The 13,383-nt window shown below is 30.5% G+C and overlaps 1 protein-coding gene and 1 pseudogene across 3 annotated transcripts; both read right to left on the reverse strand.

Moving 5' to 3' along the window:
• Positions 1 to 3,489: 3,489 nt before the first annotated feature.
• LOC114173081 (Vacuolar protein sorting 55 (VPS55) family protein) lies at positions 3,490 to 6,106 on the reverse strand. Of its 2 annotated transcripts, XM_028057304.2 has the most exons (5): positions 5,959 to 6,106; positions 4,895 to 4,946; positions 4,425 to 4,464; positions 4,264 to 4,348; positions 3,490 to 4,027 (listed from the first exon to the last, which is right to left on the reverse strand). In XM_028057304.2, the coding sequence occupies exons 2-5, from the start codon at positions 4,925 to 4,927 to the stop codon at positions 3,844 to 3,846; spliced, it is 342 nt and encodes a 113-aa protein (XP_027913105.1). In that variant the 5' UTR covers positions 4,928 to 4,946; positions 5,959 to 6,106; the 3' UTR covers positions 3,490 to 3,843. The 2 variants fall into 2 exon arrangements, with proteins under 2 accessions (XP_027913105.1, XP_085529847.1); XM_085673721.1 differs by lacking the exon at positions 4,895 to 4,946 and having other exon boundaries at positions 5,959 to 6,096.
• Positions 6,107 to 6,677: 571 nt separating this feature from the next.
• LOC114163179 (WD repeat-containing protein LWD2 pseudogene) lies at positions 6,678 to 8,071 on the reverse strand (annotated as a pseudogene). The gene is made up of 2 exons (XR_014984059.1): positions 7,969 to 8,071; positions 6,678 to 7,829 (listed from the first exon to the last, which is right to left on the reverse strand). The product of XR_014984059.1 is annotated as a WD repeat-containing protein LWD2 pseudogene (transcript).
• Positions 8,072 to 13,383: the final 5,312 nt, after the last annotated feature.

The raw sequence follows: 13,383 nt of genomic DNA on the forward strand, positions 1-13,383 counted from the left end.
CTTATAAACATGTATATTTTTATTTTTAATTTTAACACTTCAATTGTGATTTAACTGTCAAGATTTATAATACTCATTTCTCATTTTAAATTATAAATTTTTAAAAATGTGTTTTTTTAATTCGATTAAATATTAAATTAAATTTTGTAATATTATTTTTTAATTTTAAATTAATAAAAAGCATTAAGTAAGAATATTATTATTGAAACATTCAAGAAATACTTTAATGGAGAGCATAAAAAGTCCACCGTATAGAGGATGGAAAATTCAATGACAAAAGTAAACACAAATGATCATAATGATACAATTTTATAATTGACATTTGTGAAAAATACTTTACAATGAAATTGTCCAAATTGATAAAATAAATAAAAATAAATTCTAAATCTAATATTGGTACAAGAAGCTAGTATGATAAATTATTTAATAAATAGTTTAAATGAGTAATACTAAAATTTAAACAGTACGTGAGAAAATAATTAAAATTTAATTTACACAAGAAAGAAAATAAAATACTAAAAAATCTAAATATTCTTAAAATTAATTCTTATAAAATAATTTAATCGTTATCACAAATAATATTAAATATTTTATCAACATTATAGATCTTATTTGGTATAATTAGTCGCAACGTACCCAGTTTCGTTCCAATGTGTCTAAATGGTACCCGCTTTTAACTTTGCATCTACTTAGTCCCCAAATTAGTTAATTTGCATCAATGTGGTCCCTTTTCGTTAACTCCGTTAAATAAGATAACGTTTGACTGAGTTGACCAGTTAAGTGAGAAAAAAATGTTATGACGTGGCATGAGAGTAGTGTGTGATGTGGAACAGTGCAGTGTAAGAGGAAATTGAAAAGAAAAAAAAGACACAAACTGGGAACATAATAGAATAGGGTTTTCTGTAGGTTGGATTTACGAAATTTAGGCCATTTCATGTGTTGTGGACAAAATTGAAGGTGTAATTGACATCAAATTGGCATCTATTTGGGATTGCAGGTGCACAAACCATTTGTTTTTGTCGTTGATTGCATTATTTGTTGTTGGGATGGTGGGGTTTAGGGTTAGTGGTTGAATGTTGTGCGTGGTTTAATTTAATGGTGTTTTGGGTATTCTCAAGGAGATAGGTTATGCCAATATGAAGAAGATGTGGTATTCCACCCACGACCTAGATACAGAACCCGGAGAAGAAACGCTGTGGTTATGTGACCTACACGAACAAGACGACCATAAATGACTAAAACCATGCGACATTTTCCACTTCACTCGCCACCTTACCCCTGCAACAAATCAGCTTCCCGACAAAAAAATGAAGAAGAAGATGAAAATGAGAATGGGAAATTAGGGTTTTTTCAATGGGGACAATCAATTCAAATAGGGCATGACACGTTATCCACAAATTGCCACTGTACATTTATTTTCATTGACACGTATCCGTTCTGCAATGCCACATCACTGATTTGTTAACGGCGTTTCTGAAAACTTAACGGGATGGACCACATTGATGCAAATTAACTAATTTAGGTACTAAGTAGATGCAAAGTTAAAAGCGGATATCATTTAGACACATTGGGACGAAATTGGGTACGTTGCGACTAATTATACCATCTTATTTATTAGGCTTAAATACCTTTTTGGTCCTCATTTTCGTAGTGTTTGTTACGGATGATCCTCATTTTGACAAAAGGTTTAAAATGGTTCTCATTTTTACCGAATGTTTAAAATGGTCCTCATTTCGTAATTCGTGTTTTATTTGGTCCTTTTCTGTAACGTCGTTTAAATCATTAACGGAGAATTGTACAGGTGTCACGATTTATGTTAGAGTGTGTTACGTGTACTATACAGGTGGCTAATTAACGTTAATTTTTCAATTTAGGGTAAATTTTGCAATTAGGAAAATTTCTTCATCTTCGTCTTTCTTGAGCTCGGAATGAAGTGGAGAGTCAAGTATTATACTGCATTTGGACTTTCCTTAAACTTCGTTCAATTTCACTTTTGCCAAACATTGATGTAATGCATTTTGATGATGATGAATTAATGTTATGAATTTAACTTCTTCCAGACTTATATCAATTTAATTTTTCCCAAGCTTAGATCAATCTCACTTACTTCAATGCTCAGATTAAGATGTCATTTTGAACATGTTGGGACTAATATCAACATAATCAAACTAATTCATTTCTTCATTTAACAATAGTACAAAATAGATTGGACTTTAAAATCATTAATCTGTCTCATTTGTGTCATGATGATGACATCTTTTCATCAACACCACCATTTGAAAAAGTTGTAGCCCACATTATTGGAACCACCACTCTGTAAATCAATAAATCAAAAATTAAAACCAATTTATTATTAACAGAAAAATAAAAACAGATTTTACCCAAAATTTTCTACCAATATTCTTTGGATTTCTTGTCATCCTTAAAGTTGTCGTCTCTCCGCAGCTACAAATTGGGGTTAATCCATTTCTCGTTGAACCACCAACAGTGCACGAAGTGATACAACACGATTGCCTCCAACGATTACAACCAGAGGTAAAGGAAGAAAATTGGGACCGTAACATACCTATATAATGGGATTGCAGGAAGAAGAAGATTGCAGCAACACCAATTGGGAATGGAGGAACAAGATTGTCAAAACTCACCAACTGCCCAAACATTTCTTACCAAAACCCTAGCTCACTTGTTTAACCCCACATATCTAATTACCACACCTATAACGTTGTGGTGTGTTACAGAAAATGACCAAATAAAACACGAATTGTGAAAATGAAGATCATTTTAAACATTCTGTCAAAATAAAGACTATTCACAACAAATACTGCAAAAATGAGGACAAGAAGATATTTAAGCCTATTTATTATTACAGAAAACTCGTGTTTTGGGAAACGCCAAATCATTGCAGTTGGAACATTCTGACTTCTATGAAGTTTATAAAAATTAACTTGTTAAAAAAGCAATTTTGAATTCACTATAAATATAAGATTTAAAGTAGAATAAAGATATTTTGATCAATTACTTTTATTTATTTTTAACTTATCATTTCAATCACCTTTCAATTATTTATTTTAATAATATTATATAATATTTAAAGATAATAAGAGTAATAAATTAAAAATAAATAAAAAATAATGAATTAAAATATCAATATTCAAACAATGACAATGGTTCTACTGATATATTAAAAAGTTACTATCAAAGTGGTCGTCGTCCTGCACTAAGTTTTTCGAGTCCCGAAAACAGAGAACTATTTCTTTGTAGAATAAAACCATCTGTAAAATTGTGGACCGCGCCACAACGCTACCCTCGCCACAGTTAATGTCTCTTACCACACCCAAACACAGCAGCAAACACTTCATTTCTTTATGGACCCGTGATTCCCCCTTCATATTTAATTGGTTTAACTTAAACTTTTCACTCAGCCTAATTTATCAGAAATTATGAAACATTGCTATGTAGGATAACAGATCACAATAAAACGGAATCATGTGACCACAAAGATAGGTTTATCTGTATGTCTCAACTCAAGAGCATGAGCGAGAAAAAGCATATATATAGTGTTAACAAAATGATGTTTTACATGAACGATATACACACCCTATGAACAATAAAGAAACCAAGAAAGTCAAATGTCATGTGTTCTCCACGAATAAGAATTATCACAAATAACTTACTATATCAAGAATACAAAGTGACAAAAACGAAATTGCGGCAGAGCTTTACAGAGGTTTGAACATACATTTCTTTTCCAATGTTTGTGGTAAGTCTCACTATCCGGTTTCCCTTTTATGGTTACGAACCCTAATGACTAGCAGGATGTCAGAGCATTGTGGAATATTCTATTTACCAATCATCATCAAGGTTGGCTTGGTGGAAACATAAAACGGTGCATATAAATATGAAGAACGATACAAGCTCAATGAGCATTGCCCCTGTCTCAATCATATGTGCATGCCTGAGGATTATAGGAATGGCTATGCTCCCAACGGCTGATGCTCCAGTCAAAAATTTTGCTGCATCTATCCAACTGCAACACAATAGCGGGTGTTACATTTACCGGTGAAACAAATAATATGTAAATATAACTGTCCAAGCATTCATATTGAGTTCAACAAAGGTTATAAAAACAAGAGCAGCACCAATTGCATTGCATACAGATATACAACAAAATACCAGTAACCCAAAAGCCAATCGCAAGGAAATTGTTTCTACATAAAATCATACAGTTTTTCTTCTGAGCTCTAAATGGCAACAGATACTTACCCCCCACCATCACGGCTCATTAGAAATTGAGTAGATCCACCTCCAAAGAATAAGCAAGGCATAGGTACAAGCACATACATCAGAGCTGCAGGAGCAATGTTCTCATTAAATTTTTTAAACAAATACACAAGACATTTCCAGTTTAAAAGACTCTAACTAACCTGATAACATGGGCCACCAATTGTTATATATTGCACATGCCTGCCACAGCAAATAGAAAGTAAATGGGAGTATATTTAACACTTGCTCTCTCAACAGATCAGATGACTCATTTCAATCAGATCGTGTATCAATCACATAAAAAAAGTCTATTTGAATACATCATCTTTCTTTTCATGTTTAACCCAAATTTGGCCCATAGATTATGGACCTGACCAGTATGTATAGCATTACATCCCAATGCATCCACACGTACTACAACAATCTTTCTTTTTTCAGAATGTAGTTATCAATAGCAATATGTAACAATCAAAACCAAACATAGAATAATCAAAAAACAAATTAAAGACCTCAAAATTGATCAAACCAAAATTGGAGGAAACATAATTGTGAAAGGAAAAAAAAAGAAGAGATTGTTCATTTCAGAATAGGCATAGGGTATACACAATCAGTCTCATCGTGAAAAACATACCAGTATCTGAAGCAAAATGCTAGCTGAAAACATAAAAGCCAACCCAGCAAGGCTGCAAGTGTAGGAAAAAGAAATTTAAATTTGATTTATCTTAGTTTGAAATATAATCAATCATCGTGGTACAAAATCAAGAGAGTTTAGTTTACACTTACACTGAAAAGACGAAAACAGTCCCAGAACACCCATTTTTAGCATCAGATGCAGGAAAGAGTCAGTACATTAATTTAAAGTATAAATTGAGAAATAAAAAAATAAAATAAAAGAAGAAGGAACATAAAAAGGAAAGAAATACAATCCTTAGTTGGAAAAGTGCTGCATGAATTTGGCCACGTCCCACAGCAGTATATAATCCCCAAAAGGATAAACGAAATGAAAATAAATATACTGTGAGTGGGATTTAGCTTTTCTAACTTAACTGTTACCGAAAAAAGAAGATTTTAACAACCTTTTTATAGTTTGTTATATGTGTATGATACCTACCCGAGTCTCCTAACTATTGATAAACAGTTATATCCTCTAAGAATGCACTCCCCTCAGTTTGGGGGAGCCAATTCCCTTGAGGGTGATGGCGAAACAAACACACGCAGGTGACTAATTTGGACCTCTAATCTTACCATCCAAGCTACTTTGCACCCTTTGTTTTGCATTCTTACTTCTTTGGACTTGAACTCAATATTGCAAAGGAAAAGTCATCAATGAATGATTTTTATAAGCAATAAATTCCCAATTTAGTTACAGCCCGGACTCCTGTACTGTTAAAATTTTATGTTGAATTCCGAGCTCTTTGAAAAATTTTATTAACCATCGTTTCTCTTTGTGAAGATACTGTCTTGGTATGCCCTAACCCCCATTCCAACCAGAATCACACGAAACCCCAATAAATGTATCGCTATGGAAATCTACCATTCATAACCCTAAGCAAATTGTAAACGAGTCTAGTTTTATCCGTTTCTTGTGGAAAATTTTGTTGCAACAATGCGTAGTGGAAGCGAAAGTAATTGCGACCTAATTAGAGTAATAAAGAGAATTCCAGAGAGAAGAAAGTTGCAATAGAGACCAGTTACCGTGTATTGTCATTGCCATGTTCGAGAAGGGACCTTAGCTCTCTCCGATTGCAATTCACAGAACAGAGATTTTCTCTGACGGAGAAAGTGCAGAGCTGATATGGGACTTCCTCCGAATTTTGACCCACTCTTTCTCGCCTTATTTTTAATCAATGTTTTTGGACTTTCCACTGATTCCAATACATTAACAAAACAATACTGCTAGCTAAAAAGATTAACAAAATATATCTTCACTATCTCATTACTTATTATTTATTATTTATAAAACTAGAATTAGGATTTAATATGTTTATTTCCCCAAATAAATGCTTATTTAAAACTAAAAATAATATTTGCAAATATAAAAGATTGTATTTTGATTACATTTTATATCAAATAGATAGATATATCTTTGAATACAAAAGTTGTATTTAAAATTCCTAACTAAAATTTAATAGGTATATGTTGATAATGTAAAAAAATCATATTGCTAATTTATCAAAAGTATTTATTTTTCGATAACTTTTTAAGATGATTATCATATTGCACAACATTACATTTTAGCTTTTCATTTAAGAAAAATCTTTATTTTAAGCAATTTTATCGCGATGATTACTTTTCAAGTACAACACTGTTACAATCTTGTTAAAACCACCTCAACTCCCCCCACCTGTTTGATAAGTGATATTCTGGAAATTATTGACTTTTTCTCAAAAATTTAACCTTTTGACACCTTCATCTCAAATGAATACAAAATGTTTAAAATTGATGTTCAAAAATCAGAACTTTGCTTTTGTAGCAGCATTATTATCAAGTTTCATTCGACGCATAAATGAAACAAAAGCTACACTTTGAGTAGTTGTAAGTTGTTGAAGAAAGCAAGCGCAATCCAATCCACCTGCATCGGGGACCAACGGACCTGATTAATTTCAGCCGGTGAACCGTACCACATCACCGGCTCCACTTCACAACCATTCCGTGATGGAAACCTCGAGTCCATAACGTCCCAGATGAAGGCTCTTGCATCATCGCCGACAGAGCACAAATGTCGTCCAAAATCAGGGGACCATGACATCGCATTCACACATGTTCGATGTTTACTCAACTCCATAAACGGTGTTGTCGGAAGCCTGATATCCAATATCACCACCTTGTTGCTGTCCAATCCCACTGTGGCCATAAATCTTGGATCACTCTTGTTCCATTCCAATCGCAGCAGGGGACAATCCTGCACAGGGTTTTCATAAATTATGGTAGATTTCTCCTTGTCTCGTAAGTCAAACACCCTCACAGAACCATCGCCCGACACGGAAGCAAACACATTGAACCCGCCCCACGAAATGTCGTACACTTCTTTGTCATGTGCCACTAGCTGTGCCTTCATGACTTCCCTCTCGATGTCCCAGATGGTGCATGTGGTGTCCACGCTAGAAGTGGCTATGAGGCGAGTGTCAAACACGGCCCAATCAAACGAGGTAATTGCGGAGTGGTCACTGACTTTGTTACCGATCAGCGGGGACTTGAGTTGAATGTGGTCTTCGTGGATTTCCCACAATCTAAGGTTGTCGCCTGAGGTGGCAATGAGGTCTGGGTTGGTGTCATCCTCGGAGGGAAAGAACATGATGTTGGTGGGTGCATAAGGGTGGTCAAACACCAGACGAGGGTCGGTGCTGAAATTGAAGGTGTCGCAGTTGAAGTGGACAAGTTCAACCTTGTTGGTGTAATCCTCCAAGTAACTACCAATGGCAAGGCGAGGGCTTTTGTCGCGACGCATCGACCATGCTAGAGACGAAATTGGCCACTGAGCAACATACGTGTGAACACCTTGTTTTGCCTCTGTGTGGCTTTGCATGCTGAAGTTTACTTCAATGGAATCCATAATAGACACAATTCTGCAGTTAATTACAGTATTATTTCACATTCTTCTAACTGAAACATACTAATATATATACTATGTAGAAGATGAAAGGAGGTATATGATATAGAGAAGAGACAGAGAAAAAAAAAAGTGTGGTTGAAAAAGGGGCTTACATTGCTCAGATCCCAAAGGCTCCGGTGTGAAGTTGGTGCAGTGTGAGTACAAGTGCGATCTGTGGCATGGCTATAAAAGGGTGAGTGGCAAAGGAAATAAAAAAGTAAATTGAAAAGGGAAGGGAAGGTGAAACTAATGGTCAATATTGTTTGGTTAGCTTTTGTAAGTAAGTTGTTCAATAACTCACACGTTTGTAAAATCAATTTGTCCCTGTCCTTCAGACAACTGTGAGATCCGTACTAATTGATTGAGAGAGAGCTAAGAATATCTAACAATAACTACTGTGAGGCCTAGGAATTATTTGTTTATCTTTGATTAAAATTATTTGTTTTCCTTAAGCAAAGTACAATCCAATGCAAAACCATTCCATGAACTAAAAATGAAGAATGGCTTTTATACTTTCCATGTGTTGAAATAATTGTTTGTTTTTTATAAAATATACATCAGACTTCTTTAGAATCAAAGCTAAAACTCTCTTCTAACTTTCAACGTCACAGGGTGCTACTTCTTGTATTAGTTGAACCTGCACTTCTATTTACATGGGCACAAATTTCAATCTTCATGGACGCTCCAATAATTGAAACCTTTTTTTACCAAACTTTTACAAATTTTAGTTAAGCGTACCAAAACAAAATTAAGTTATTTCTTTCAATAAACGTATTCTTATGATTCTGTATAAAATTAATTTCGCAAAAATTAATAATAGCTGTGGGATATTTTAAATTTTTATTTTACGTAAGAGATTATAGTTAAGAAAATGAAGTATGATTACTTTTAACTTATAAATATAAAGTTATTTTTCAAAAGTTTAATAATAAGTTGTGTGATAATTTTTTCTATTTAACGGAAAGAATATTGGTGATGAAATATTATTAATTATTTTATGAAACTCGTGCAATGCACATTAAATAAATACCACCCACGTAAATTTCATTAAATAGTGAAAAAAATGTATGAAGAAAATTATTAATTTTCTTTATGAGAAAAATATATTATAAAAACTCTCTCATAAAATTTACTAATGGGAACTAGTAATCAATTTGCTATATGCTATTGGATCTATATTTTCTAAAACACGATTTCGCCAAAATCCAAACTTTTTAGAAAATTTAGAATCCCACGTTTTTTATCAGAAACTTACCACAAATTTCATAAATAATAATTTTATATCATGCCTTTTTTTTTTTCTTTTTCTAAAACGTGATTTTACCAAAATCCAATATTGTTGTTCTAAAGCATAACAGGAAATTTTGGACATAATATAAAATTAATATTTATGACAGTTGTCGTGAGTTTCTAACGAAAAACCTGGAATTAAATTGTTTAAATCAATACTCATTAAATGCGGTAAAAAAATCAACCCTCATTCAATACAATTTATTAGGATAATACAAATATGGACCTTTCAAGAAAAAATGTGAATAATATAACTTACTCTGTAAAGAACATTACTTCCTACGTTAAGTAATTAAATTAATTCATACAATGACAAACAATTTTGATATTAATATGTAAAGTTAGCTGATTCTAAAACTAAATTTGAGTTAACTAGTATTTCGAAATTATATGACACAAAAATTAAAGTATTATAATTTATTCTTTTAACTAATAGAATGGTTCATCGAGTTTGATAATATGTAAACTCAAATCAATGATTTCAAATAAAAGATTGATATTACTAAAAAGTGTTAACAACAAGAAATTCGGGTATTATCTAGGAAAAATAATCTACCAAATTTTATTTATTTCTTGTTTTACTTTGTAATTGTATCTTAATATTGTTTTGATGTGATGATGGATATTGTTTGACTTGTTTTGATGTGATGATATGAATATTATTGGAACCTCTATAAAAATTATTGTTATATTTGAAGGTGTTGTTTTTGGTCATGTATACATTTTAAAATACAAGGTATATATGTTCCAGAGAAAATTGTATGGATTGTTACAAAATTCAATTTTATTATATGTTTTACAGTTATCTATGAAAATTTGCGTATGTAAATTACCTATGAAATATTTCGTAGGTAACTTACCTACGAAATATTTCGTAGGTCATTTACATACGAAATATTTCGTAGGTCATTTACATACACAGTTTTTCATAGTGTACCTACAAAAACTTTCATAAATAAGTTATCTATGACAAATCTGGTAGGTAAGTTCGTAGGTCATTTACCTACGAAATGCTTCGTAGATAAAACAAATATTTTTCCCACGCCCAAATTTCGTATGTAATTCCCACGCCAGGATTGTGTAGATAACTTTCGTAGGTAATTTATCTAAGAACATATTTTTCATAGATAAAATTATCTACCAACAGTTTACCTACAAAATTTTATTCGTAGGTAATATCGAGTTACCTATGAAATTTATACATTACCTACGAAATTTTGGCGTAGATAATAAACATATTTTTTTTAGTGGTTGGTGTTAAAATTAATTAAAAAAAATGATGTGAAAAAAATATAATTAATCATGTTTGAAAATTATGATATAGAAAAATTGACAAAAAATTGCATAAGACCTTGTTTTACTGTTCATTGTTGAATGTAAGTTTTTGTATAGTTTTGTAGAATATAAATGTCTTAATAATTACTTATATGTTTATATGTCTAAATTTACATGTTTATATGTCTAAATTGAGGTGTTCAAAGTAAGAATACATTCGTAACCCGTTCGGTCTATTTGAATTGAGACTTTAAACTCATCCATCATTTACTGTTTTTAGGAGTTTAGTTTTTTTTGTTTTGTTTTTTTTTTAAGTTTTGCTATCCTTATTATTTTCATGTCAACAATATTACAACTTGTACGAGTTAGTGAAAATTGTATATCATGAATTTGATATGAACATTTATACATAATATGTTTATATTTGTACACTTATGTAATAGAAACGTAAATAAATATTTTTTTGTTTATGTGTGGAAGATGCTACCAAAGGCTTGTTGTTGTTATTGATATCAATTAATATTTTAGGTGTGCAACATGCAGGCTTGGGGTTGCAACACAGTCAATTAGTACTTTATGTGTGGAAGATTCTACCAATCATGCTTGTGGCTGCAACATTTGCCCAATACATGTTTCATTTTTATATGTATAAATTTTATATAATGGTTTAAATTGTTGAAGACATTCTAAATTGTGAAAGGTGAATGTTGCCAATTTCATAGGAATTATGAAGATAAATTTTTTTTTTTCTAAAATAAGACAGGTTAAACGGATTGACCTGCCAATCCGTTATTTATGAAACAAATTATATTTTTTAATCCGTGTTGTGTAAATGAATTAATTCGTCTCGACCTATTTTTAATAAATAAAAAGTGAATTAAATTGACCCGTTTTAACCTATAAAAGAATATAATCCATAACTCAATTATACATTCAAATTATAATTATATATAAGGAAACTTAAAAGAAAAAATTTCAGGACATCTTATTTGACATAATATTCATACAACATCTTATTTGATATAATATTCATACAATAAAACTAAAATTTATAACAAGGTTTTAATTCTTTTCGTAATAACATTAATTGACAACATATTTTATATTTACAGGAATTATTTTCCAAAAATATTATAACCAAAAATAACATTTTCATAAATATGTATGATAAAATTTTAATATTGTTTTTTTTCAAAAGTTACGCATTTATATAATTTAAAAGAAAAAGTGCAGTAAAAATACACCCTCCCACATACCTAGAAAAAATATTTTATAAAATATAAAATTATAACTTTTTCCTACTGTCCAAAAATAATACACTTTACAACCTCATATTAACCACCCAAATATTTATTTTTTATATTTATCTTCTCATTAAACAAACAAATATTCTTAAAATAAAAAATGCTCACTTTTATTTCTCTCTCTCTTCTTCATTCTTATGATGTTAAACAAGAAAACACTTTCATATTCTTCGATTTTCAACAATACAATACAAGATTATTATTGTAAGAAATTGTTAAAATACAAACGATAAAAAAAGTTATTTGTAAAATAATTTTTTAATTAAATTTTAAAATTCTAGTTACGGATAAAGATATTTGTTTATAATTGATCCATCAATACAATCTGATAAAAATTTAGAATTTGTAATACCAATATCGAAAATTGATTTGTTAGTAAAATTTGTTAGTGGCTTGCATTTTCTATTAATAAATATTTTTATTGGTAAAATGAGCACAACAATTTTCATTTTGGGCTTTGATAATTTTGTGGTAAAATATGTTGGTAATTATTTTTTTAAAAAGTATGCTGATATCAGTTGTTTATTATTATTATTATTTTTAAATCTGATGGTAATTGATGTTTTGTTTAAATTCGTATGTAGTTTTATCGATAAAGTTTTTTTGTTAAATACATCTTGTTATAAATTAATTTAGGATTATTCTGAAAACACAAAATAAAGAGAATGAGAGAAGAAGGAAGTGAATAGGAGGAAAATAAAAAGTAATTTGTGATATTTATTGACGGATTTTGGTCGTCTATAACTATCGACATATTTTAGATGTTTATAATTATCGACAAATTTTAATCATTGGTAACTAAATATGAATTTTGATCGTCAGTAATTATTGATTTTTTTACTATATAACATTATTAAAAAATAAGCCTAATTACTTACTCGGTTTCCCATTTGGTTGAAAAGTTTTAAATTGGTTCTCGTCGTGAAAAAAGTTTCAATTACATCTTAATGTTTAAAAAAAGATTCAATTACGTCATAGATTTTGAAAAATTGTCTCAATTAGGTCCTCTAAAAAAACTAGTAATGGTGTCAATTTGTGATTTTTTTAATTTTTGTAGAAAAAAAATTGTTGCCACTTATAAGGTTCCTGGTGTGACATGTGACATTACTAGTGTTACGTGACTAGACGCAATCATGAGTCATCTTTTGATTTCAAGTGAGTCATATATATGTTTCTTTGATTCAATTCAGTCCTTACATGTGTCTTTCTGATTCAATTTAGACATATGTAGGAATTAAGTTGAATCAAAGATATACACACACACACACACACATATATATATATATATATATAATTAATTAATTAATTAATTAAGACACCGATACTAATATGTGAATTTTTTGTCACATGACATTTATAATGTCACAGGACGCAGCATAAACCTGACACGTGACAACAAAAATTTTTACAAAAAAAAATATTAAAAGTAATTTATAGAACACTATATTCACATGTGGCATGTTGTTAATGCCATTAGTAAATTTGTTTTTGAAAAGTATATAATTGAAACACCTTTTTCAAAAATTAGAATGCAATTAAATATTTTTTAAAAGTTATAACACAATTAAAACTTTGTTAAGAGCAAATATCAACGTGAAACGTTCCAATCGATATAGGACTAAAACAAGTAATTAAACAAAAAAAAATATTATAAATTTT

Source organism: Vigna unguiculata, chromosome 1, assembly GCF_037176805.1.
Source record: "Vigna unguiculata cultivar grain cowpea cultivar isolate G323 ecotype 2 chromosome 1, ASM3717680v1, whole genome shotgun sequence".
Classification (NCBI taxonomy): domain Eukaryota; kingdom Viridiplantae; phylum Streptophyta; class Magnoliopsida; order Fabales; family Fabaceae; genus Vigna; species Vigna unguiculata.